The sequence below is a fragment of the Cladosporium halotolerans genome, assembly GCF_011745625.1.
Source record: "Cladosporium halotolerans strain TM138-S3 chromosome Unknown Sca20, whole genome shotgun sequence".
Taxonomy (NCBI): domain Eukaryota; kingdom Fungi; phylum Ascomycota; class Dothideomycetes; order Cladosporiales; family Cladosporiaceae; genus Cladosporium; species Cladosporium halotolerans.
The window spans coordinates 53,003-77,751 of record NW_027191471.1 but is presented as its reverse complement, the minus strand read 5'-3'; the positions used below and the strand labels follow the sequence as shown (position 1 = coordinate 77,751).

Below are 24,749 nucleotides of genomic sequence, written 5' to 3'. Positions count from 1 at the left end.
CTTGACTTACGATGCGAATCTCCCTGACTACTTACTCGGCGTTTGCTTCGGCAGCGGCCGGATCTTTGATACCTACTCGTGACTTGCTATCAACACCGGCCTCCAATGCCTCGGTCGGCCCGGATGTAAATCGTTGGCCGCAAGGGCTTCATCTCGCGGTAGACTACTACCCTTCACAATGGCCCGAATGGATGTGGGAGGCCGACATCGCTCGGATGAGTGAGAGCAACATCTCGCTTGTCAGGGTGAACGAGTTCGACTGGTCTGTACTGGAACCAAAGGAGGGTCAGTTCAACTTTACCGTTCTAGACAAGACCCTCGCACTGCTCGGGAAGCATGGATTGCAGGCTATTGTGGGAACACCAACGGCTACACCACCGAACTGGCTCACAGAAAAGTACAGCATCGATTTCGTCGATCGCACCAACACCACCCTGCAATTCGGCTCCAGGCGACACTACAGCTTTTCTTCCTTTGACTACCGACAGCAGAGCCAGAAGATCACACGCAAATTGGCCGAGCGCTATGGGAACTCTTCGGTTGTCGCCGCTTGGCAACTTGACAATGAATTTGGGTGTCATGACACGGTACGGAGCTATGATAAGGACGCCATTACCAGGTTTCGTTCATGGCTGGAAGGCAAGTACACTACCATCGAAAACATGAACGACGCCCAGGGCCGAGTCTACTGGTCCTCGCAGTACGCTTCCTTTGAAACGGTGCAGCCGCCATTCCTGGAGGTATACACCACGAACGAGGCACATACTCTCGATTGGTACAGGTTCAGCTCCGATATGGTCATTGAGTTTGCCAAGGAGCAGACGAGTATATTGAGAAAGCTTGCTCCTCAGCATGCCGTGACACATAACTTCATGGTATTCTACACCGACTTTGATCACCATGCATTTACCCATGAGGTAGGAATCGACGTCTCTACCTGGGACGAGTATCCTCTCGCGGGCCCCTCTTCAGTTCCGCTCTCTGACGAAGAAATGGCCGATTACCTGCGTACCGGTGTTCCCGACGTGCAAGCGTTGCACCACGCTTTGTATCGAGGCGTATCAGGTGCCGCCTACGGAGAGAATGCGGGCCCTTTCGGCGTCATGGAGATGGAGCCTGGCGTGCTAAACTGGAACCAGTACCGAGTCTCGCCACTCGAGGGTATGGTTCGCTTGTGGACACATGAGACTTTTGCTGCGTCAGGTGACATCGTCAACTACTTCCGGTGGCGCCAGGCCCCATACGCTCAAGAACAGACTCTCTCTGGCCTATTCGTGTCGGACAACAGCGAGGATCAGGGCTATCTCGAATCCCAGGCGTTTGCCAACGAAGATCTCCCTAGGCTGCAGGCTGAGGAGATCGTCCCCGAAGCGCAAGCAGATGTTGCCCTAGTTTTTGACTACACTTCTCATTGGGTGTGGGCCATCGAGCCGTACAGCGGGACGTGGTCACCAAAAGATGCAGGTTACACGGATGTTGCAGTGAAGTACACTGATCTTGTCTATACATTCTACTCGTCGCTTCGCCGGCTTGGCCTCAGTATCGACGTCATCTCGCCAGAGCAGAGCGTTGAGGGCTACAAGATGGTCGTCGTGCCCAGCCTTCCCATGATTCCTGACGCTTTTGACCAAGCTTTGAAGGAATTCCATGGACCGGTTGTTTTTGGTCCTCACACGGGAAGCAGGACCCCTGACTTTGCATACGTTCCAGGACTGAACCCATCGGAGGGCACTGTGAGATCGCGTCTGCCTATGCGTGTCACGCGAGTAGAGACGCCGCCCGAATATGCCAACAGCGGTGTTTCTTACGGCGGAACAAAGTACAACATCTCCGGCTGGGAGGAATGGATTGCATGCTCTCGGCAGAATGCAAGCTCAAACGCAACTATCGAGTACACGTCGCGTCACAGACCGGGCAAGCCCGCTGCTTGCGCCAGGAACAACCTGCATTACCTTGCGTTCAACCCGCCCGCGGAGTTGCTCGTCTCGTATCTCGGTGACGTTGCCGCAAGTGCTGATGTCAAAGACCTGGTGGGTAGAACGCCTGGCAGTGGAACTGATCTTGGACCTACGATGCGTTTAGCAAGGAGGGGTGACCTGCTCTGGGCTATCAACTACGGCTGGGAAGCTCAAAGCCCGCCAAACGTCGACGGTGATCTGGTTGTTGGACAGGCGGGCGATGTTCCTGCTGCTGGTGTCTCAGTATGGAGGCTTAGATAGTGTGCCGCTAGCCTTGTTAGAGGTATCAATCTGCTTGTCACTATTGCTAGCAGCTGTAGTAACGTCATTTGGTCACCCATCTGCTGCCATCTGTTCCAATGTTCGAATGAACGACGAATCGTGTTCTCGGACCCATCCGCAGCGTTGTGTGCTGCGCAGTGACATAGAATTATACCCATTGAAGGCTAGAGTATTTACTGAAAGATTTCAAATTACTCAGGTCGACATGTTCCGACTACAAAACAATTCGCACGGTTCATGGTGTTACCCCAACCCTAACCCTTCATACCCCAACCATCAGTAGCCACCACCCCTCTCCCACCGATAAACCTCGCCCCGAAGGTGCTCCTATTGGTCTCAAATTGTATACGTCGACATCCGATGAAGAAAGAACGTTCTCAGCGACTTTCCGCTACTCTCTTCACTTGCAAACCTCCATACAAGGAACGATCGTATGATGATAACCCAGGATCGTCGTTCGGCGCTTGGCTTTCCATCCCCGAACATTCCATGTCTGCCCCGCATTCACTTCCCCGTTTCGTCCTTGAACCCAACAACCACCACGATGTGAACCTTTATTATTTTTTCCGCTGCTTGTCAGCCCAAGTACGAATTACATCGCCAACACCATGTCCCATTGCCACGACGAACACGGGCACCACGGTCACGACCACTCTGAAGGGGCCGCCCACGATCATACCGACGACTTGACCCCAGCTCTCCAAAACCACATATATCAGCAGATCGACTTCGGTGCAATCAACACGCTCAATGAGAGTGACTCTCGCAGCGGTTCCAAAATCGTCCAAAAAACATGGGATGAGAGGTTGGATGCTGAGCCTGAGTTGAAGAGCGACGCGGATGAGCAGCTGCTCATGCATATTCCGTGAGTTGATGGCATTACCGACAGCACTTAGCTATAGCTAACCTTCTACAGCTTCACCGCGCAGATTCGACTGCATAGTATCCTTATCCGAACATCAACCACCCCTTCTGCGCCAATGAACCTCAAGGTCTTCCTCAACCGCGACGACCTCGATTTCGGCACCGCTTCATCCCTTCAGCCCACACAGACTCTGGAGCTTGCACAATCCAACGATGTGCAAGAAGTGCCGGTGAAGCGTGCACTCTTCAACACCGTGCGGTCGCTCCAGCTCTTCTTCGAAGACAACTTCAGCCAGGGAGAAGAGGATGAGACGATAATCAGCTACATTGGGTTCAAAGGCGAGTGGCTGAAGGCCAGTCGGGAGGCCGTCAATTTCCTTTATGAGGCGGCAGCCAACCCAGGAGATCACAAGATGGCCAGCGGAGTTGGCGAAAGACTGGGCAGTGGGATCGGAGGCGCGGGCGGCAGGGATGGCACTTGATGCTTCACTAGGTCGAGCGGAGTAACTGGAACGAGGCATCGGCTTAAAGAAGCTGATTGAGAGTCTGCATACGTCTCAGCGAAGTATGAAGTTCCAGACGCGCCGCACAAGCAAGCGATTAGTCCGCAGCATGGCTGTCTCCTCTACTCGATCCACCTGGCAGCGCAACGATGGAGCTCGAGCATATGGGTTCCACCAAAGTTCGTGCGCCAGAGCTGCATAGACGAAAATTGTATGCGTCAGTACGGTGTATATGACGTACATGGCGACGAAAGTAACAGCCGCCGTTTTGCGGGTTGGTTCCGCGAACAAGAGGTTGAGCCAGCGGTCAACATGGCCTGTAGCTATTGTACCACCGAGGCACCACGTAAACGGCATGTTGATCCAGATGCAAAACCGAGCAAGTACAGACCGGAGGCCGCAAATCACAAGGAAAGCGTTGTCGTCTTGTTCTGTCTCATTCCGCCGTTGCCATGAGCTGGTAGGATCTTGGAGTGTTCCTTTTTCCAGGTCATTTGCGCATTGTTCTGTAACGGGTATGTCGTTTTGCTTAACCCCGATTTGATGGATATCGCTGCATATCGCGGCTGTGTGTTTGCTGGCAGTGCAGATGGAGTTTGTGTGCATGTCACTTTTTCTGTGGCTGAATGATTGGCGGAAGTGTCGGTAGTACTATCGCAAAGCTTGGAGTGTTCAGGTTGAGATGTTCCGTTTGAGAGACATGCGCGGTACAAATGAGCCCCAGAAGAGATAGTCGAAGTGCAGGGTGCAAGTGACATCCGACTTAGCCGGGTGTAGTTCACGCGAGGCTGTGGGCCGAGAGACAAAGGAAGCCATGGCTCTCACGTGGCTCGGCATTGTGCATCATGTGGGGCTACATGAATAAGGTAGATATATATATCTAAATGTGGACCCGTCATCTCTATGGAAAGGAGAAAGAAGCGTCTGTGCATAGGGCAAACTTCATTGCAATCGAGACCAAGTGAATAACAACGACATTTTGCGAAAGCGAGTAGAAGAAAACGACCTCTCCAACTTTCTACACTTTGTATGTTTGATCAGCCCTGACAATGAAGCCTGGGATGGGTCGTGCGAAACTGCTGACTTTTGCTAGGGGTGGGTGAAGAACGTGCCCGCAAAGTCATTGAACCTTGCAGATGAACGCTTCACCCGGGCCTTCCATGCGGTAGAGACGATGCAGAGCCGGGGGCGAACGTGAAGAGCGCCGCGAATACCGGAAGCCAGTACCAAAGCCCGTTCGCATAGCTGGGCACGGTCCATCGGTTGGTGAGCCAAGACCTCTTGGTCGTACCGAGCTTTGCTCTTAATCATAGAATTGTTCTTCACGATTGCGTCGACTGTAGCCCCTTGGGCGACCGTGAGATTCGATTTGCTGATCTCGTCGTCTATTGCGTCTGTCACGGCTGCGCTGTGTGCTGCGCACACCGTTTCTGCTGCTGTGACCGGCATCGACGAGCTCGGCCGTGTGAGCGTGGCGATGAGCAAGGCGCCCTTCGTTCAAGTGTGCGACGTTCGCGACATCAGGCTCGTGGCGCTGTTGATGTTGTTGAGGCCGTCCGAAGGGAGCGCTGTGTGCGTGGTAAACAACCTCGTTTTGTGATCGAGCATCGCTGGGAGATGGCGTGGACTCTGATCCGTAAGATGGTAACTCGAGCGCGGGAGGATAGCTAGCAGGATCTAGACGTGTGTTGATCCAGCCGCCCATCTCCTCAAAGACACGAGGATCTTGCCATGGCCGAATAGGAATTCTTGGATCCTGGAGCTGTTGATTGATCTGTCCAGTCGAGTGCAATGGGATACCCATCGAAGATGCCCCGAGTTGACTTCCTCGGCTGCGATTGGGGCTTTGGGATGGCATGTGTGTCGTCAGCCTTCTATGCTCGAGAGGCGAGGCACCGTATTGCGACATAGGTCTCTGAACTGGGGCTTATCAGTATCACTAGATGCCAGTTATATGACATGAATGCTCACCATCGTGGTAGGGCGATGACTGGTCTGCCCTGCTGTGAGACGGTGGGGTGTATTGGGCCAGGTACTGATCGGGGTGCGAAGAGCGCTGTGAATCACTTCGGTTCTCGTGGTATCGGATGCTCAGGCTCCGTCCGCCACTGGGGTTGTGAGACTGCATGCTTCGGCGAAGTGGATCTGCACCGTGAAAGTGGAGCAAGTGGGTAGAGTTTGCGTGAAGAAGTAAGACGCTGGACGCGAAAGAAGCTGAGGGGTAGGAGAAGCGCGGGTGCAAATCAAACACGGCGTCCTCGGGGTGCGGGCGGCGAGATAGCTGAGAAGGGCGAAAAGCTTCATAAAACCTGTTTTTCAGACAGCATATGGAAGTCTAAGAGATTTGGACCGACAGCATGCAGGAGGTGTGAGAGCGTCAGATGGGCCGTGTACCGCCACTGAGATTTCTGTCCACTGCGCTTCAGAATCCAGACAACATCGCTGGCTTTCATATCCCTCGATCAACAGTTTTCACGGCATTGAATGAGCCAGCGAACTGAGGCCGGGGACGGTGACGCGGGGCACCGGCACAAAGCTCTATGTGCAAGGCATCCAGAAGCATCAGGGCAGGACGCTGCCGTTCTGTTCCCTAGGCGAGGTGGCCTGAGGTTCGCAGACTGCCAAGACGACAGCCTCCGAGAAAGCAAGACCATTCGAAGAGCCCATGTAGAGCAGATTAGCTGTATCTCCAATGGATTTAGCATTGGGAGCTGCTGCGATGAATGCCATTGAGGCCCTTGGTGTCCTTTGATGCCATTTGGAGCCTTGCAGCCTGGCCCTTCCGTCGGCGATTGTCATGACTTGAGTCCTCTTGCGATTGTATCGGGCCATTCGAATCCAGATTCTGAGACAAAAGGATCGCGCCTCATGATCAACTCTGCCCGACACAACTAGCGGCAAGCTTGGCAGTCCAGTTGTTGGTCGCCACGTCTTCAACCTGCTTCAAAAGTCACACTCAATTATCCTCAGGTTTCCCCTAGCTCTTGAAGGATTCTGCGGCCCAACTCAAGGACCAACAATTCGTTGCTCATAGGTACCCCTCTTGTCATTCTGGAAGCTGGCGAGAGGAGCCACGTCAGCTGGAGGGTAACCCAGCTGCAGGTGCCTGCGAGATGATTGCCCAGACCGCAGTAGAAGGCGGTGCCCATCGTCCATAGGTCCACGTCACCGAAAGTTTGCCTCGCGATCAGGCATCCTGCGTACGTTGAGTGGAAGCCATGGTGAGGCGACTGCACCTCTGATTGACCGATCCGTATGCGAAGTAGCTGCGGCCGTCAGCATCGGTGGAGCATGTGACGGCCGCGAAGGGCGTTCACCTCGGTGATGGTTCGTGCGCAAAAACAGGCAGACAGGTATGCGATGCCTGAGGGACCGGTGAGGAAGGCGTGCGTCGTCCTTTCGGAAGGCTGACGTTTCTGCGGAAAACGATGAAAGAAAATTTAGCACGTGTGGCGACAGCATCATTCGATCTTCCACTCATTTTTACGTTAATAAATAGAGGAGTACTGTGGAAAGTTGCCCTTTGTTGCCTGTTGCCTGCCGTGGGAACCAGCTGTTGGCGAAGCGGCTGAAGTGGCTGCTAAAGACCAATCAAATTCTCAGGGGCCTTGAGTCTGCATGATAGCTGCCGACGCCTCATGCAGCGATCTTGCTGATCTCATGACCCTCACCGGATGGTGCGGCATGAGTTCCCATGCCAGGTTCACATGTGTCTTCGAAGCATGACTGTAGGCGGTCGTTTGAGCCACCCACCTTTGCTGTAGGACCAAGCGCGACGCGACACCAAGAATATGCTGCAGGCGTCCCGTCACCGCCAAAACAAACAGGTTGGGTTCCAGAATAGTAGGAGTGCCGATAGGTGGCCCGGACCTGATTTGTGGACCTCATGTGGACAGAGATTCCTCCGAGCCTCGCTCAAGAAGTGCAAGGCTGAGGCCTCTTTGTCGTCCTCTCTTTTGTGCCAGAATGTCTTTGCGACCACAACATTATCCCAAAAACAATGTCTGCCGAATCTCCCGAATGGCGGCAAGACCCTAACACATTTCAAAGAGAGCTGCTACACAGCGATACTTCTTGGTCTCACGGCAACTGGCAAAACGGGACACCAGTGTACCAATTTGAGCCCGGCTTTTATCAATTGAATTTTCCTGAAATCGACGTCAGATCGGACTCGCCTGGACTGCACGAGGAGTTCCTATCGTCTTCATTTGATGAATCATACCCGGTACATTCTGAGAGCTCCAAGGGGCCAGAAATCTTGCATTCGAACATTTTCGCAAGCTCAGATGATCGAAAAGAGTCTGATGGAGCAAAGCATCTGCGAACGTCACCGTCAGACTTTCGATATCTAGCGAGGACGCCACAAGGAGTCCGATACGCTAGCGATGATGCAGGTATTAGTCCTGCTCCCACCGAGAATGAGCAGAAATATCATGCTGGCATCAAGAAACGCAAATGTTCGGAGTGTGACGAGGTTTTCCGTAACCTGCAGGATCTTGAGAGACATACAAAGACATCGTCTCACAAATCGTGGAGATGCGAAGAGACTGGCTGCGGAAAGATGTATTCCCGACGTGACACTTTTGTGCGACACCAAGCGAAACACAAGGAGAACAGTTTTAACTGCCAATACTGCCGGAGAAGCGGGAGGAACAAGCCGTTCAAACGAAAGGATCACTTGAGAGAACACATTCGAAATTGCCATTCCAAAGGCAGTGACACTCCCAGGTTCGTCCAGAACCAAGAGCTCAAGCAAGCGTTTCTGACTTCTGATAGCACAAGCAGTGACGTCCAGAGTTTCAGCCACCTTGTCGACGATTTGACTGCTGAATCTCAAAGCGCGTACATCTTGTGGGATGATTCTCTTGACAACAAGTTTTGCACACTTGAGCAACAGAATGCGATGAAAACCATCGTCAAGTCACTCGGGACCGTTCTAGGTAGCAGGCACCAGGGGCTCATCGGTAACCTTGAGGATAAACTGACTACCTTGAGCGGCGAAAAGATGGAGTCACTGGCAGAAAGTATGGCCGGCGTAGCTTTTGCTGGCACCTTAGGCTGCGAATTTCCATGCTCGAAGGAATAGGCTGGTTCATCAGCAGCGTACGACGGAGCTGCTTCTCTTGATGACATGTCCCAGAAGATCTTCGAAAGGTCTTGTTTAAACCGAAGACCTTCCGGTGACTCTGCCGTCAGCTATGGTTCGGTCCGTCAATGGACAGCGTCCATGTCCAATTGAATTCGCCCGGTTGCATTGATGACGATTCGCACTGGTCGAGGATCTCTGGTATTTCGGCAGCTCTAGCCAGGCATCGGAGCGGAAAGCATTCAACGCAATGTATCTAATCAGAGAAACTGACAATTTGATCATTACGGAGAGATGGCGACATTGCATCACCAGCAGCCAGACCAGGAGACCTGATTGAACTGAAATGTGATCGGACGTAAGATATTGACATGTGCACATCATCTCAGTCCCAGTAAGTTCTGAGTGTGGGAGGGAAAACAGATTCCGCTAGAAAACAGTTGTTCTCAGCTGAACATGTTCAACGAGCCGACAAACATTCGTAGCAGTATCCTTACTGCAATCAGTAAGTTCGACTCTTCAGAAAAAAGCAGGTAGGCTCATATGAAAGAGGAACGGCGGCCGAGAGGATTGAATGTATGATCGATATTGTTCACGATCGTAGACACCAGACCACGTAGTCGTGGATGCTTCCATGACCGAAACGACGTATGTTGGCCACATGCAGTGATTTGCAATATGGTGCTGATAATCCCAGAGAACTCTTCGTTACGAAGCACCATGGCCGGTAGATCGTCAAGCAGGCGTTCCTTTGCGATCTCGTGGGCAACCCTGCGAAGTCGGAGTCGTTCGACTGATTATGCGAGGAGAAAGCGTTAAGAATCTCAGGCGTCTAGAGCTTCGACCGCGCAATCTCCTCATTATGGACCTCTGCGCGCAGCGCATCCCGCAATTTTGCAGCCATAACCTTAGCTTCGTCGTCATCCAACTCTTCACGAGTACCGCGCCCAAACATCCTCCAGCTCTTAACAGTGTTGAAGTCAACCTTGCCCTTGCCTCCGATCTCTGGCCTCCCTTCCTGATACCTTGGGATCAAGTGGAAATGTATATGTGGTACAACCTGTGCCGCGCGTTCGCCGTTGTTTTGTACTATGTTCCAATCCTCTATCCCAGTAGTCTTACAGAGAGCACGGGAGACTAGTGGAAGCCATTCGCCGATCGCTTTCGAGTCTTCTCGAGTTTTGGATGCGATCCGTTGAGATGCCCAATCCGCCCCGGCGTTTGGGTTGTAGAGGTCTGATACCTTCTGATAATGATCTCGCGTCGTCAAGAGTATATGGCCGGGGGCCATTGGAAGGATGTCAAGGAAAGCCATCACGTGCGGTGTTGACAGAATAACGTGAGCCTGCGGAGAAATCAAATCTGGATCGGGATGCTGAGGAATGGGCGATGCTTCCGCAGGGTAGGCATTTGCGATCTTGCAGAACGGGCAGTCTATCGGATAGAATTCGTCTGGAGTCGCCATTATTACTGAGGCCTCAACGACGGCGCGGCTAGTGAGTTGGAAAAAAATTAGACCCCTAAAATGTGTATATGCCCGACAGAACTATCAATGGTTAGACACGGTGAATGAGATGATGTCGTTACCCTTCAAGGTTCGAACACCGGCGCCGGAGGCGGGTCTGCATCGCGGCAGGATCGGCCCGCGGCGTCCATCACCGCGCCACGCGACAAGCTGCAATCACATGTCCGGGGTTCAGCCCAGCGTCAGCCAGCAGCCGTGCCGTACATCATAACCACCGATCTCTTGGGTCATTCGGACCACTTCGCACCACAATCACGCCAGTGCCACTTCCACCTCTTGTTTCACTCTATACAACCTTCTTTTAGCTTCTTGCAGCCGTTGTTTGATGCCGGCCCATCTTGCTGCTCGCTAATTATCTCGACCTTCCGCCTATCCGCGATCTGCCTGCTCAATCGGTTTTGCAAGCCATAATATCGCACGCCGAGAACACGAACAACCTTCGATCGAGCAAGCCTTCATTGACAGCCTGCACTGTCCGAGTGGCTTCAATGATCTCCGAGTACCTGTCTGAATGCCCGCACTCAACCCGTTCCTGCGCGCTTTCTTCAAGAGCGCATTTCCCTCCCAATGCCAGCCGGCTAGCCACCACATCCTCCTATGCCCAACTACCGAGATACTATTGAGCTCCAAGGACCGCGAGACTGGAGTATCCTTTGCCGAGCTCGCTGGGTCCGAAGAGTTTCTTGCTAGTCATGTTATTCGGGTGCCTGGCGGAGGAGCGCCGACAGTTGGAGCAAACGGTCAGAATGTGCGAGAGCCAAAAGGAAAAGCAAAACAATACAGTACTGTCAATGGGCGTACAGTAGTGGTGAAGGATTCTTTCGTGTACAGCAACAAGGGCTTCAAGACGCTCAACCAGGCTCAGCTGCTAGTTGATGCGCTGCATTTTGCAGACACACATGATGGACATCCATGGCTCGTCTACTACATTTCTCGGCCCTTGATCGGCTCTTTTCAATCGACTCCGATTATTCCCGCCGTCATCAGTGATGAACCAAGCAAGGAGCGCAAGAAACTACTGGAAGAAGCGTCTAACGGCGCAGGCCCATCATCGACTTCAAACAATGCTTTTCCCAAAAAGAAGGCAATCAAAAACTTTGGGGAGCTGTTGATACAATACCCTATGATATCTCGGCAAATGCACGGGGGCCTCGAAAGGATAATCAGGGATTTTGTCGCGGCAAACGATCAGCCTGTGCGGGAACGCTCCTCGAGGAGATCATCGATGAGCTCTCAGCGCTCAGCACCGTCAGTCAATGGTTCCGTGCGCTCTGTAAAGAGTTCTCTTTCTGGTAGCACGATGATACACCCAACAGCGCTAGAGCTGGAGCCGGAGGAGGAGAACGTTCGAATGTCACTAGAAGCCGCCGTCAATGCGGCAATTGATCTCTTCCAGGGCGTCGACAAAACACAACTGTCCCTTTTGGGTGCAAACACGGAGCTTACCGGGCCTGTCGTTGAACGCATGATTGAACGATATATCATCGAACAAGTGCATGACCAAACACTATTCCCAAAAGTTTGCGCTGTCAGGAAACCGGACGATGCAAGCCTGGAAAGCAAGATAAGAAAGATGGCCGACATCGACATTGCCCAGGTCGGCATTCCTATAGACCGGGGAATGCAAGGCAAGCGAGAACTTGCTCTAAGGCTTGACAAAGGAGTGGAAGTATTCAAGAAGATGGGTGTGGCCAGTAGCCCGCAGGAAATGTTGGAGATTCTTCTTTCAACGCAGAAGGCGATCACTGCTCCCGAGCCCGCATCGACGCCAGCGGCCGAAGGCAAGCAATTCGAAGATACGCCTCCAGCGAATCTCACCATCAATGCCGATGTCTTGGTCTCAATGCTTTTGATCGTTGTTATACGCAGTTCTGTACGCCACCTGAACGCACGGCTGCTATACATGCGATACTTCATCTTCATCGACGAAGTCGAATCGGGAGAGCAAGGCTACGCCCTTGCCACGATGGAAGCAGTGTTGGTTCACCTTTCCAGTGAGTCGAACATGCTCCGGAAAGCTAGCAAGAGGAACAGAGCTCTGTGGCATGCGGCAAAAGTTGGGGACATACAAGCTCTGCAAAAGATATTACAGCCAGACGTCTCGCTGATGGAGGATGATTCAATGGCAGAATCGGCTCTTGTTGGCGAAGAATCTACCGACGAGCAAGACACCTCTTTCGAGCTCGATCCCACTGATGAGACTCAGGCTCATGATCTGCTGTCGCAGGCTCCAGAAGCAGACTTTGCGGCTGTTGGAGGGTCTTTGCAGCATGTTTTCCCGTTCCAGAAGCCGCCAACGCCACCGCCTGAACAGCCAGTAACGAAAAAGCCAAAACGTGTCTCTTTGGCACCTCGTAGCCTATCTCAGTCGTCGACCACTTCGTCCAGATCGCACTCACGGACGAAGAGTGTAGACTCCATGGCAAGCTCGGGTGTCGACGGTGACATGTCTGTTGAGACGTTGGCTCAAACACAAGATGCTGACGGAAACTCCGTGCTAATGATGACCATTGAGGCGCGCCAGAAAAATGCGCTTGCTTTCCTCCTGAGCTTGCCCGCTAATCTCAGAGCTGAAAGTGTTCTGAGTGATGTCAACAACGAAGGCTCAACACTCCTAAGTGCAGCTGTCCAGACCGGCAGCCTTGCTGTAACGGAGGAACTTTTGCGCTATCTCGAACGAAATGTGTCAGACGACCAGCTCCGGCAGTATCTCGCCGTGCAAGACAACAAAGGGCGTTGCGTTGCACACTACCTCTTCAACATGCCGGTGTTAATAGATCGATTCGGCACAAAACTGCCCTGGCGACAAAAAGATAAGAACGGTCAAACACCTCTGTTCGCACTGTCACGATCGTATGATCATGATCAGTACCAATCCATGATCAGCACCTCGTTATCGCTGGCTACCGACACCCAGGGCGATGGCCAACCTCTGCATCATGATGATCATGTCGATGCGAAGGGCAACACGCTTCTGCACATCATCAATGACACGAGCATCACTTCCAAGTTGCTGCGTAGCTCCGATGTTGATGTCAACGCGCAAAACGACAAGCGGTTCACTCCATTGATGGTTGGCAGCAAATACGGCCGACTAGATTTGGTTCGTGTGTTATTTGGTGACCCAAGAACTGACATGACTCTAAGAGATCTTCGCGGATTGACAGCTGTGGAGCTCGCAAAGGACGACGACGTCCGAAACAGATTCGACGACTTGGTGATGCTTCAAGTTCCACACGCCAATGTTGACAGGATTACCGTGATCGTCCGATCGTTCTTTGTGGAAGACGCTACAGTGAGGCTGGTCCTCAAATCGGGAGCGAAGAATCCTAACGGGAGCATTACTGTGAACACGTGCAGACGCACCCCGGAAGACTTTGCCAATCTATCCAAATGGCTTCAAATCGAGTGTCCGGCGTCGTGGCTACCGACGCAGTTCAACCTCACGTCACCTTTCCTCATTCCGGGAAAGCCTTCCAGAGCTCTTCTCAGAGATACTCAGCTGCGCCTCAATAACTTCTTCCAGAATCTGCTCACACACGCCACTTTCTCCACCCATGAGCTTGTTTGGGAGTTTTTCTTGGTACCTGAAGTCAATGGCGAAATGCTTCTTGAGCGCAGCAAACGCAAGGCAGAGTCTCGGGTTGACAACATCAAAGACGAATATGAGCCAGTGACAGATACTCTGGAAGTCTCCAATTTCGTCGCCTATGCGCGCGAGCAAGTCAAGGGCGTGACAAGCACCACACGGCGGGCAATCCGGACCGTGAACCAATACCGCATGCGGCAAGTGGACTTGATGGAGTCTGCGCACATCGCTTCAAACGCTATTTCAACTCTCGTCTTCCTCCCACAACCCCACATCACGGCGTTCGAACGCTACTCCCGCACACTTGTCCTGTCAGAGGCAAACCCTATGGCGGGCTTCTACTACACTTTGCATTCAATCCATAGCACCTCAACGGCGATACAAAACGCGCTCGACCGTCCTGCTACCCTCATCGGATCTATGGAACAGTCGCAACGCGTCATCGCTCGCTCTCAGAACTCGCTATCTCGCAGCAACCGCTGGACGCCGAATCTTGGTATGTTCGAAGACACCAAGAAAGCCGCTGCGCAGGAAGCTTGGAGCAAAGCAAACAAAGCTCGTAAAGAGATGGAAGCGTTGGGATGTGAGTTGAGGTACACGCAACAGACTGTTGCGAGCGAACTCGCGGGATGGCAGGAGGAGCATGTTAAGGTTGGGAAAGAGATGCTGAGAAAGCTGGCCAGAGAGACAATCGTCAAGGAGAAGGCCAGGCTCGGTGGCATGAAAAGGGCATTGCGGGAAATACAGAAGATGAAGAATGTATAAACATGCTAGCTGCTGGAGGCAAATACAGAACTCCATGCGGTCAGAGCACAACTGAAGATTTCTCTCACAGATCGGCTGCCAACGGTCCTTCTTGGAAGCGCTTCATGTTTGAGGCGATTCTGTATCATGTTCTCTGTTTTCTACCGTGATGCTAGAGGAGCCAGATCATAGACAAGCACAACCCTTGCGTCACCAGTATCAGCATCACCCATAGGTCATGTGTCCCTGCACAGGTGGCATTCACGTGCAGGCCAAGAACGACATGCTTCACATGACCAGTGTCCATATTGCACGTGATTATCAGATTGAGGATTCTTTGTTTCTTCTCTTCCCTTCCGTCGTGCTCGAGCGAGTCAAACACAAGAACCAAGCCAACAACCTTACCTGGGCCACTGCTAGCATGCCGCCAGGCCGCCGCAAGAGACAAGCCACAGGCAGCGAGCCTACGGGTGTACTTATCAAGCTCAAGAAGAACAAAGCAGACATCGCTCACTCCAGCGATACCATGCCTAACTTTCCGGTCAAACCAACCATTCGCCTGTCCTACTCTCTCGCCCCGGGGTATCAACCGGCTCTCGAATCCTCGTTACCATAGGACCATCGTCTGACATCCTCTCCCAGCCTCCAAACCCACGTGCTCTTCATCTTCGTTGGGCTGCAGCGGGATCTCTTCACGGTCCATACAGCTTTGCTTCCAGAAAAGACACGCGCGATCCTCGACGAAAGAGCGCAGCAGCAGCGCATCTACCTCGTGGAAGGCAACAATGCTATCCACGAAACCTTCGAAATCTACCGCCTGTTCTTGTACACTGGCAAGCTTTTCAGCCACCACGCCGATAGCGATCAGGATCATGCAGACAATGGTGACACCGAGATTCATGAGGATCGTGAATGGATGCGCCTGGCTCATGCTTACCTCCTGGGACTAGATTTGAGGGATGAGAGGTTCTGCAATGCGGTCGTGGAGGGGATCATCGAGAAGGTGACTGAATCGGTAAAGAAATCAGATCGTGTGAGCTGTCAGGCGACACGTCAAGCTGATTCTTCATCACCAGGATCGCTACCCGACCGGCTTGGCAACTGAAGTGTATGAACAGACCGACCGTAATGACAAACTGCGTCTGCTCATTGTCGACTTGCACATCTGGAAGGGTAAGCAAAAAACGATCACACCATCGAACCACGAAGTTTCGACTGACAAGTATGTGCTTCAGGTCGTGGCACCGGTCTCTGCGAGCCGCACGACGACTCGGAAGGTCCGAGAGAGTTCGTCCAGCATGTACTTGAAGGGTTCGCAGCCGCCGGCAGCGCTGTCTTCAATGACGAGACCCAGATGCCATGGGATGTGAATATTTGCAAGTACCACTCGCACGAGATCACGGCGAGGTGCAAGGAAGCCCGTGCCGCCGGTGCTCTGAAGAAAAGGACGGCCGAGGGTTGGCGGTGAGGTCCATCAGGAGTGAAAGAAAAAGAAGACATATCCTGATCGAGTAAAACATCGAGTAAACATTCTGCATTTGCGGCCCTTAAGCTGCTTCTTTATCTCATTCCATGTGTGTTGTACGTGGTAGCTCTGCTGCCCACTGCATCAAAACAAATCCGACTCCAGATTGAAATGCATGTCCTTTGATGTTTTCCTTAGCTTTGGGTCTTTTCTTCCTCGAGATCCCGCAACCCCGTAACTTCAGCGAACGCACCTTGTCAGGTCCCACGTCTCTCAAACCGTACACCAAGCGCCACGTTAACTTGAGTCTTCAGGCCGTCAAACAGTTGCGACTTAGGCAGCAGCACTGACAGGTGCACTTCCAGCGACGCTACCGCCAGAGGAACCAGGCGCAGGGCCAATGCTACCAGCCTCAGGCTTCTCAACCTTAGGCAAAACGCCTTGCTTCACCCACAGGTCCACAAGCGGCTGCATCGGCTCGGTATCTTTCTCGCTCAGCAGGTTGTACAGGCGAGCGACATTAATAAAGTGAACGAAGCAAGTGTTGAGCTCGCGGTAACAGTTGAGATCCCAGAAGGCGAGCCAGTGCTGCCAGTACAGGTGCGCGTAGCAGCGGAACATCTGCTTGTACATGTTCTTGATCTCAGTCTCGAAGCGCTGAGGGAAGCCGGAAGGCTTGCCGAGCCAGTAGTTGGGGTCGGACTGTGCCTGTGCTTGGGTTGGGATAGTGGGAGCGGAAGTGAAGGGGTCCATAGGGAAGAGGGAAGTGTCGAGAACTTTGCCGCCGACCCAGGTTTGAATGTGTTTGATGTAAGTCGGGGCGGGAAGAGGCATCGGGTTGCGATTTTGGTCGATCCAGGTGTAGTTGTTGCTTTCAAGGGAATTAGCGTTGGAGTTGCACTTCCGATGAAGCGACCGAACTTACGAGCCTGCGGACATGGAAGGACAAGCCTGGGTGTTGCAAATCGACGTGCCACGAGTAGGGTCCATCTCCTGAACAATTTTGAGCATGCCACCAAGGACACGGTACTGCTCGGACACTGAATGCGATGTCAGCAGACCATTCATGACAGGGCCTTTCCAGAAATGAATGACTTACCCTGGTGAGCCAGCCACTCTCCTTCCTCGACAAGCTGAGGCTTCAGAGCCAGGGTCATGAAGTTACCACGCGCAATGAAGCCTGCATTTTCTTCGCGGAAAAAAAGAGGTGTCTTGTTGGTCGGAATCTGGTTTGACTGATGAGCTGTCTCGTTGTGAGACATGCTGGCTGAGAGTGAAGGCGAAGCTGGAGCAGGCGGAATAGTAGGAGGGCCAAGCGATGAAGGACTGTAGGTGGTAGGTGAGGATGTGTTGGAGCGGCTCGGAGGCTGGCTGCTCTGAGGTTGTTGGTTTGTGCGGTTTTGGTTGCTGCCACGCCCAAAGGCTCGCCTGTTTCACGTGATGTTAGCCGCTGTGTACCGAGCATGTGAACTTCACTCAAGTAGGTGACCACCGGCGTTTCCTATATAGGAAAGTCGAGGGCTAGGGGCCCAGATCTCCGAAGGCGGTAGGTCAGATGTAATGTGAGCGACCGAGAGAAAGATTTCTAGTCGCATCGACACATCTCATCGCGTTTCCGCCGCCCGCGAGCAACCAATGGTATGCAGTCGTGCAGCATGGCGAATCCTACTTCATGGGAGCAAGTCATTTGCGTATGTTTCTGGAGGCCCGGTCCCATTGCCTATCCAAGTAAAGATAGCGGACCACCAACATCGTTGACAGTGTACTTTCTGTGGCTTGTGAGGCAACTTCGATGATCGCTGTAAAGAGTTGCGGTGTAGAGACCCTTTTTCAGAAGGGAACCCCAGTGCAGCCAGGCGTACGGAATGCGAGGATTTTGGCTTTGGTAATAATAGCTTCGGAGATTTCCAGCGTCGTGAGAAGCTCTTGGATCTTGCCTCGACAATGTCCTAGAATCTCTCCTAGAACCTCAGAATGGAGACGGCAGGGCCTTCGACAAGCTGCAAGGCCGTCTCCTTTCGAACCCAAAAGGCAGAGGTAGGAATTCTTAGACTGTCCAATGTTCGCCTCCACCCGTGTGGTTCTTCGCCATCGAAGAGCATTGAAATAGAAGGAGACTAGGGATACTCACAAGTTGTTCATCCAAGAGGACATGATGGTGTAACGGGGCAAGAGCGGTGAAGGGGCTTTTTAGGAGTTGTAGGTGCTTGACCCGTGTGCAGATGCTAAGCTGCAGTCCCCTGTCTCGTGTCGTCTGATTGTGATGGGAGATGAAGCGTAAGAGGCGGCGGATATGTGTGCAGGCGGGACGAAAGTCAGGAGGTCTGGGCTGCGGGCAGGCATGTGAAACGTCGAGTGGAGGAGTTCAGCCCTACGAGCGGCCAGGGAGAAGCGGCGCGCATGAGGCGCGTGCGCAACTTTCCATCGCGCGACCTCACAGCAAGTGGCATTCACGGCCGCGCCAGACACCACCGTGCGCTTGTTGACGATTTGCCGCGCGCGAAAGCATTGCATTGAGAAGCCATACTCTTCTCTTTTCCGCATCATCTACCTAACGACATCTCATCCACTGCTGGTACCAACAAACTCACTGCGACAATGGCCTCAGCTGCTGCAGTCAGCGCAGATATTGATCGGCCTCCCATTGAGAACGACTTTGACGAATCTAATGGAGTGACGAGCGAAGTCAAGACCGCTCAGGCGGAGGGTGATGATGATGAGGAAGAGGATGAGGATATTCAGAGGAAGGGTCGCAGGCAGGACAGAGTAAGGAGCAACGCCGAAGCCGAGGATGAGGATCAAGGCGACATAGAAGATGATGACGATCTGTTTGGAGATGGCGGTGATGATGATGAGCTTCCGGGGGACCCTGCGCCTGCGTATGTGCGACACTTTCAGTGCGAAGACTATCGTCGCTAACAGCTATCCAGGCCAACCCGGCGAGAGCTCGATGATGAGGAGCTTGATTCAGGCGATGATGAAGGAAGACAGGATCGCATTGGAGATATTGGTCAGGAGGACGAACCTGAAATGCACGAGCAGGAGAAGATCGTTATGGATCTCGATCTTCCCAGACAAGCTGGCCCGGAACCCAGCGACGGCGAAGTATGCAACCGAAGTCTTGAAATCGGTCCACCAAGCTAATCGCGCCAACAGATGTACATCTTGTCGGTGCCTAACTTCATGTCCTTTCACCCTCAAGCATGGAAGCCCGCGGACTTCCAGCCTCCTACTGCGGACCACCACAAGAAAACCACGTCCGCTACTTTCTCGCCATACAATACCGCCATGACCACTCTTCGCTGGCGACGCTCGCCGAATAATCCTTCTGAGCTGCAATCGAACGCGCGTATCCTCCGTTGGAGCGATGGCTCCCTCACTATGCAGCTCGCCTCGGACCCGACAACACAATACGAAATGACAGGCAACCCACTTGCACCACACCAGCGCAACCCAGTTAAGCCCACACCCACTTCCATCAAAAGTAGCCAGGGGGGAGGGCGCGTCGGCACGGGTCAGGGTGAAAAGAACGGTTCCCATCCCGACACATTCACCTATCTTGTTGCGCCTTATCCCGCCGTAGGCTCGCTCCGGGTTTCCAATAAGCTCACCGCGGGACTCAGAATCATGCAATCCGCATCCGTCGTCGACGACGCTATTACACAACTTCAGACATCCCTCGCAGCCGCCTCCAACGCCTCTCGTGTGAAGGGTACGAACGGCGACCTCGCGGTCGTAGACGAAGACCCTGAACTCGCACGTCGCCAAGCCGAGCTCGCTGAGCGCGAGAAAGCGCGCGCCAGGAGACGTCGACAGGCGCAGGAGGAGCGCGAGAACGAGCGCGCTGGCCGTGCACTGGGCAGACACGGCCTCAGCTCTGGCCGGGGAGGACTCAACGCATCAATGCTGGAAGACGACGAAGAGCTTGGATTCGAGTCACAAGGGCGTAGGGGCGGCGCGAAAGCGCGGAAACCCCGCCAGCGCCGCGCCAACTCGGAGTACTCGTCTGAGGAGGACTACGGACGAAGAGGCTTCCAGAGCAAGGCGGATGAGTACGACGAGGAAGACGATTTCGTTGCTGGCAGCGACGAGGAGGAAGTTGTGGAGGACGATGACGACGAAGATGATGGCATTCGTGAGGCTAGCCCAAAGCGAGGACGAGCCGGAGACGATGACGATGACGCCAAGGGTGAGGACGATGATGAAGACGCGGCGGTGCAGGCGACAAGAAAGAGGAGAAAGGTCGTGCTTGACGACGAGGAAGAAGATTAGACAAGAGGATTTGCTGGAAAAATGGACACCGTGTAATTGTACGAAGGTTGAAGGTATTTCGAGCGTGGCACTCAAGGAACTAACTGTATCGTAATGTCATGAAAGACGCAAATGCATCGAATCTTGCGCGGCCATCCTGTCACCTTCTTTCCTCGTCCCTTCTGGCCCTGATTCAGATCTGAAATCGCATGGAAAGTCGAGTGCAAAAAGATACGCTCCCATCAAGTCCAATCGAAACTCTCCACCATCCTCCTCGTCCCAGCCAACATTTTCAAACAAACGTGCTCCTCCTCCTCACGCGCCTCCTCGCTTCCATTTCCACATCCACCAGCCAGCCGGAAATCCCTCGACAAGAACTCACCATCACCGCCCCGAGGAAAGTCCTGCGCAGGCGGAGCTTGATGCCAGCGGTCCTGCCGCTTTTCCATCTGCGCAATCAGGCCGAGCAAGCACGGACAGCACTCGTTGCCATCTGCTGGCCCGTGAACTTCAGCGCGGACGACCTTCTTGACCATGCTGCGCCACTCAGCTGGCGAAAGGGATAGGTTGAAGGCCGCTGCGCAACCGATGCCGCCGGTGTGAAGGTGGCCTGGTGTGGAGAGGTCCGCGAGCCGGAAGGTCTTTGTTTTTTGTTCGGTCGCTGGCACGCTGGCGTTGTGAGCTTCCAGAGTGGTGGCTTCGTTTGAGATCGAGGTCAGAATTCGTGAAAAGCGGTCCGCGAGCGACATCAGCAGGGCGTTTAACAGTGAGACGTTCTGCAGACCGGTGATGAATCGTTTCGGGCAGCTTGGGCAAGTCATCACCTGAGACGCTGTCGACATCGCTTCGCGAAGCGGATGGAGAGAGGTGGGAAAAGGGAAGGCCGGATCCATTGTAGTGAGGTTGGAAAGGGTCAGATAGAGGGTGGAAAGGCAGGCACAGGTCGCCAATGGTGATTGATCGTCAGAGGAGTTTGCCCTGATAGCTGTGTCATTGGAAGGAGTGACAATAGAAATTTGGATCGTTTGAGGAATGTTTTGCAGCTCTGGAGGTAATGACAAGACCGGCGGGCTATCATGAGAACTGCCATCAGGCGTCAGGTCTGGTAGGATGGCATTATCCACGCCGTGGTTGTTCAAGGCATCCAGATCAAAGTCGAAGCCGCCTGGAAGCATCCAAGGCTGCAAAGCATGTTCCACGACAGAGTTCACGTCAGGAACCGTTGAAGCTGGACGGGGTCCCCCGTTTCCGCTGGTGAAGGCGTTGTTCTCGAAGGCCTGTAGCTCACCCGGTTGCAAGTTGGTTAGCTCAGGGTCGACGAGCTGAGTGAAAGGCAGCCCAGACTCTCCAGAATTATTATCGATATTATCATCAGCCCTTTGACGTTTCTTTGGACGACCCATTCGGCTTTGAGGTGAATATGTGCATTTGATGTTTTCTCGCACGCATCTGGCGCAAGATGGCTGCTCTCCTGAGCACTTCAGTTTCTTAGATCCTACCGATAACACAATGTTAGACATAGCTGAAGTTTGATATATCAAGACTGCGAGGCATACTGCATTCATCGCAAGCAGCTCGTCTCTTGACCTGCATGTCGTCCAAAGCACTTTGCGTTTGTTCTTGCGAGGCCAAAATCATCCTAACGCATGCAAGAATACAAGAGTTTCGCTTCTGTCATGAAAGAAATTGACTGATATTCGACAGATCTCCTGAGGCGTCGCTATAAGATGCTCATTAGGAAATATACCGCATGCTCTTTCTGCCTGCTACCTTCATCCCCACTTTGCTGTTGACTCCGTCAGCCTCAGCCCCAGGCCTCACTAAAGCGGCGATAAGGCTAGGCCCGCGCCGCTTTCCGTTCGCTTGCGCGCAGGGATCTTCGCGCATCTTGGCGCTAGGCCGAGGGAACTCGAAGTTTGAAGCTTTTTTCTAGAAGACGTTTGGCCGTGAAGACCTGAAATATTCCTCAGGCCACTCTTGAGTATCACAACCAAAAATGGCACCACAACGTGCTGGACAGAAGCGCAAGGTCGTGGAGGTGCCTAGACCAAAGCAGCAAGAGGAGGACGACGCCCTGGGAAACGGATTGCTCGACGGCGCAATCGACGATGGAAGCAGCTCGGAGGACGGCGCGAGTGAAGACGGAAGCGAAGAGGAGTTTGAGGAGGATGAGGACGAGGATGAAGAACTAGACAGTGACGAGATACCATCTTCTGAAGATGAGGAGGAAGAGGACGTGCGACAGCAGATTCGCGACCTTAAGACGAGAGACACCAAGAAGCTCACAGGAACCGACACGGCCAAGGACATTGCATCTATCTCCTCCGGCACACCAGTCAAGCCTCTAGCAGATGATGCGGACAAGCCCAACTATACCATCGAGACCGACGCGAACGGCAATGAGCGCTACGTGTACAAAGAGATCGAGCCCAACTACGACTCTGACGATTCTGACGCCCCAGACGGCGTGAACACCATTGGCAACATCCCGCTTTCATACTACGATGCATACCCGCACATCGGTTACGACATCAATGGAAAGCGCATTGCTCGCCCCGCAAAGGGAGAAGCACTCGATTCACTCTTGGATAGCATTGACCTACCTGAAGGCTGGACCGGCCTTACCGATCCTGCGACTGGCAAGCCTCTCAACCTCAGTCGCGAAGAGCTTGAGGTCCTCAAACAATTGACGCGCAACGAGCGACCTGGAGAGGGCTATGACCCCTACCCGGACATGGTCGAGTGGTTTACTGGCAAGCACAACCAGGAGATCATGCCGCTGTCTGCTGCGCCGGAGCCGAAGAGACGTTTCGTTCCCTCTATGCACGAGCACAAGCGTGTCATGAAGATGGTCAAGGCGATCAAGGAGGGTCGCATCCAGCCTTACCGTGAGCCTACCGAGGAAGATAAGGAGAAGGATGAACAAGAGGACTTTGCGACATATGATGTCTGGGCTGATGAGGCTCCTCGTCCTGATCACATCATGAACGTCCCTGCGCCTAAGCTCCCACCGCCAGGATACGAAGAGAGTTACCACCCGCCCGCAGAGTACTTGCCTGACAAGGCGGAGAGGGAAGCATGGGAGCAGGCAGACGAGGAGGATCGCACGCGTGACTATCTGCCCCAAGACCATTCCGCCCTGCGTAGAGTTCCTGGGTACGCCAGGTTTGTCAAAGAGAAGTTCGAAAGATGCCTGGACCTATATCTCGCGCCTAGAGTACGGAGAAGCAAGCTCAACATTGACCCGGAGAGCTTGCTTCCAAAGTTGCCCGACCCTGCAGAGCTGCGTCCGTTCCCCGATCATGTGGCTACTGTTTTCAAGGGCCACGACGGAAGAGTCCGGACTGTTGCAATTGACCCCTCTGGTCAGTATCTTGCATCTGGTGGTGACGATGGTACCGTCCGCATTTGGGAACTGAAGACGGGCTACTGTTTCCAGCGAGTGAAGCTTTCCACAACGGATGCTGTGAATGTTGTTTCATGGCGGCCGACTACAGACCCACCCATTCTTGCTGCCTGCTGCAGCGACAGCGTGCACTTCATCGTCCCCTCAGCATCCGTCACAACGCCCGAGGCCGAGACTCAAGCCATTGAGCTTATCACGGCCGGGTTTAACAACCCCAACGCGAACCAGCCTCTCAAGACTGCATCGGGCGCCGACAAGCCTTCTCCTTCAAGCTGGCACCGGCCGATTCCGGCACACGGCTCACAGGGAGTATATCTCACAATTTCCCTTCGCTCGATGCCGAAGACTTTCGTCTGGCACCGCCGTGGCGATTACTTCGCTACCGTCTGCCCTAACACCAGCGCGACGTCTACCGCAGTCGCCATTCACACCCTCAGCAAACACCTTTCGCAACACCCATTCCGTCGCCTCCGAGGTCTCGCTCAGACTGCAACTTTCCACCCGTCTAAGCCTCTTTTCTTTGTCGCCACCCGCCAGCGTGTTCGTGTCTACGATCTGCAGCAGCAGAAGCTTGAGCGTGAGCTCCAGCCCGGTGCCCGCTGGATCTCATCCATCTCCCTTCACCCTCTCGGCAGCAACCTCATCGTCTCCTCTTACGACAGGAGACTTCTGTGGCACGACATGGACCTCGGAACGACGCCGTACAAGGTCCTCCGCTACCACGACAAAGCTATCCGCAGCGCTAAGTTCCATCCTTCACTGCCGCTCTTCGCCGACGCAAGTGACGACGGTTCTGTGCAGGTATTCCATGGCAAGGTCGTGGGAGACAGCATGGAGAACGCTACCGTGGTGCCGCTGAAGGTGCTGAGAGGCCACAAGGTCGTCAAGGAGCTCGGTGTGCTGGACCTTGACTGGCATCCCAGAGAGGCTTGGTGCGTCAGCGCAGGTGCTGATGGGACGGTCAGGTTGTGGACTTGAGAGATGGTATTCGGTCATTCGGCTTTGGAATTTGTTGGTGCTGGTACGGCATGTATGTATATGATGAAGAGATTGAGCAATTCGTATTCCAACTCTCA

General features: G+C 53.5%; 10 protein-coding genes across 10 annotated transcripts; 6 read left to right on the top strand and 4 right to left on the bottom strand.

The window, feature by feature from the left end:
* Nucleotides 1-191: 191 nt before the first annotated feature.
* On the top strand, nt 192-2,219 carry WHR41_05797 (uncharacterized protein; the record flags this gene model as incomplete). Its single annotated transcript, XM_069374402.1, has 1 exon — nt 192-2,219. One exon carries the CDS (start codon nt 192-194, stop codon nt 2,217-2,219), a length of 2,028 nt encoding a protein of 675 aa, XP_069228423.1.
* A 549-nt stretch (nt 2,220-2,768) lies between these two features.
* WHR41_05796 (uncharacterized protein) lies at nt 2,769-4,290 on the top strand. The gene is made up of 2 exons (XM_069374401.1): nt 2,769-3,105; nt 3,157-4,290. The coding sequence occupies exons 1-2, from the start codon at nt 2,849-2,851 to the stop codon at nt 3,584-3,586; spliced, it is 687 nt and encodes a 228-aa protein (XP_069228424.1). The 5' UTR covers nt 2,769-2,848; the 3' UTR covers nt 3,587-4,290.
* Nucleotides 4,291-4,450: 160 nt separating this feature from the next.
* On the bottom strand, nt 4,451-6,588 carry WHR41_05795 (uncharacterized protein). The gene is made up of 2 exons (XM_069374400.1): nt 5,579-6,588; nt 4,451-5,527 (listed from the first exon to the last, which is right to left on the bottom strand). Exons 1-2 carry the CDS (start codon nt 5,733-5,735, stop codon nt 4,911-4,913), a joined length of 774 nt encoding a protein of 257 aa, XP_069228421.1. The 5' UTR covers nt 5,736-6,588; the 3' UTR covers nt 4,451-4,910.
* A 2,937-nt stretch (nt 6,589-9,525) lies between these two features.
* Nucleotides 9,526-10,158, bottom strand: WHR41_05794 (uncharacterized protein; the record flags this gene model as incomplete). The annotated part of the gene is made up of 1 exon (XM_069374399.1): nt 9,526-10,158. The coding sequence occupies one exon, from the start codon at nt 10,156-10,158 to the stop codon at nt 9,526-9,528; it is 633 nt and encodes a 210-aa protein (XP_069228422.1).
* A 571-nt stretch (nt 10,159-10,729) lies between these two features.
* On the top strand, nt 10,730-14,572 carry WHR41_05793 (uncharacterized protein; the record flags this gene model as incomplete). Its single annotated transcript, XM_069374398.1, has 1 exon — nt 10,730-14,572. The coding sequence occupies one exon, from the start codon at nt 10,730-10,732 to the stop codon at nt 14,570-14,572; it is 3,843 nt and encodes a 1,280-aa protein (XP_069228427.1).
* Nucleotides 14,573-14,789: 217 nt separating this feature from the next.
* WHR41_05792 (uncharacterized protein) lies at nt 14,790-16,190 on the top strand (the record flags this gene model as incomplete). Its single annotated transcript, XM_069374397.1, has 4 exons — nt 14,790-15,133; nt 15,194-15,566; nt 15,628-15,724; nt 15,787-16,190. 4 exons carry the CDS (start codon nt 14,790-14,792, stop codon nt 16,017-16,019), a joined length of 1,047 nt encoding a protein of 348 aa, XP_069228428.1. The 3' UTR covers nt 16,020-16,190.
* On the bottom strand, nt 16,059-18,319 carry WHR41_05791 (uncharacterized protein). Its single transcript, XM_069374396.1, has 5 exons — nt 18,148-18,319; nt 17,116-17,444; nt 16,942-17,056; nt 16,270-16,887; nt 16,059-16,196 (listed from the first exon to the last, which is right to left on the bottom strand). The coding sequence occupies exons 1-4, from the start codon at nt 18,168-18,170 to the stop codon at nt 16,350-16,352; spliced, it is 1,005 nt and encodes a 334-aa protein (XP_069228425.1). The 5' UTR covers nt 18,171-18,319; the 3' UTR covers nt 16,059-16,196; nt 16,270-16,349.
* A 144-nt stretch (nt 18,320-18,463) lies between these two features.
* On the top strand, nt 18,464-20,422 carry WHR41_05790 (uncharacterized protein). The gene is made up of 3 exons (XM_069374395.1): nt 18,464-18,895; nt 18,947-19,121; nt 19,173-20,422. The coding sequence occupies exons 1-3, from the start codon at nt 18,615-18,617 to the stop codon at nt 20,286-20,288; spliced, it is 1,572 nt and encodes a 523-aa protein (XP_069228426.1). The 5' UTR covers nt 18,464-18,614; the 3' UTR covers nt 20,289-20,422.
* Nucleotides 20,320-22,052, bottom strand: WHR41_05789 (uncharacterized protein). Its single transcript, XM_069374394.1, has 2 exons — nt 21,824-22,052; nt 20,320-21,762 (listed from the first exon to the last, which is right to left on the bottom strand). The coding sequence occupies exons 1-2, from the start codon at nt 21,903-21,905 to the stop codon at nt 20,510-20,512; spliced, it is 1,335 nt and encodes a 444-aa protein (XP_069228350.1). The 5' UTR covers nt 21,906-22,052; the 3' UTR covers nt 20,320-20,509.
* Nucleotides 22,053-22,263: 211 nt separating this feature from the next.
* erb1 (Ribosome biogenesis protein ERB1) lies at nt 22,264-24,651 on the top strand (the record flags this gene model as incomplete). Its single annotated transcript, XM_069374393.1, has 1 exon — nt 22,264-24,651. The coding sequence occupies one exon, from the start codon at nt 22,264-22,266 to the stop codon at nt 24,649-24,651; it is 2,388 nt and encodes a 795-aa protein (XP_069228349.1).
* Between the last annotated feature and the right edge of the window lie 98 nt (nt 24,652-24,749).

Excerpts from the sequence above, each read along its gene's own strand:
- WHR41_05791 (XM_069374396.1), bottom strand. The coding sequence starts at position 18,170 with ATGTCCTCTTGGATGAACAACTT. Across the intron at positions 17,057-17,115 it reads AGAGTGGCTGGCTCACCAGG|TGTCCGAGCAGTACCGTGTC; the intron begins GTAAGTCATTCA and ends CATCGCATTCAG. Across the intron at positions 16,888-16,941 it reads CCTTCCATGTCCGCAGGCTC|CAACAACTACACCTGGATCG; the intron begins GTAAGTTCGGTC and ends TTCCCTTGAAAG.
- WHR41_05796 (XM_069374401.1), top strand. The coding sequence starts at position 2,849 with ATGTCCCATTGCCACGACGAACACGGGCACCACGGTCACGACCACTCT. Across the intron at positions 3,106-3,156 it reads CAGCTGCTCATGCATATTCC|CTTCACCGCGCAGATTCGAC; the intron begins GTGAGTTGATGG and ends AACCTTCTACAG.
- WHR41_05795 (XM_069374400.1), bottom strand. The coding sequence starts at position 5,735 with ATGCAGTCTCACAACCCCAGTGGCGGACGGAGCCTGAGCATCCGATAC. Across the intron at positions 5,528-5,578 it reads GTCATCGCCCTACCACGATG|TTCAGAGACCTATGTCGCAA; the intron begins GTGAGCATTCAT and ends GATAAGCCCCAG.
- WHR41_05790 (XM_069374395.1), top strand. The coding sequence starts at position 18,615 with ATGGCCTCAGCTGCTGCAGTCAGCGCAGATATTGATCGGCCTCCCATT. Across the intron at positions 18,896-18,946 it reads CCGGGGGACCCTGCGCCTGC|GCCAACCCGGCGAGAGCTCG; the intron begins GTATGTGCGACA and ends ACAGCTATCCAG. Across the intron at positions 19,122-19,172 it reads CGGAACCCAGCGACGGCGAA|ATGTACATCTTGTCGGTGCC; the intron begins GTATGCAACCGA and ends TCGCGCCAACAG.
- WHR41_05789 (XM_069374394.1), bottom strand. The coding sequence starts at position 21,905 with ATGATTTTGGCCTCGCAAGAACAAACGCAAAGTGCTTTGGACGACATG. Across the intron at positions 21,763-21,823 it reads AGCTGCTTGCGATGAATGCA|GATCTAAGAAACTGAAGTGC; the intron begins GTATGCCTCGCA and ends TGTTATCGGTAG.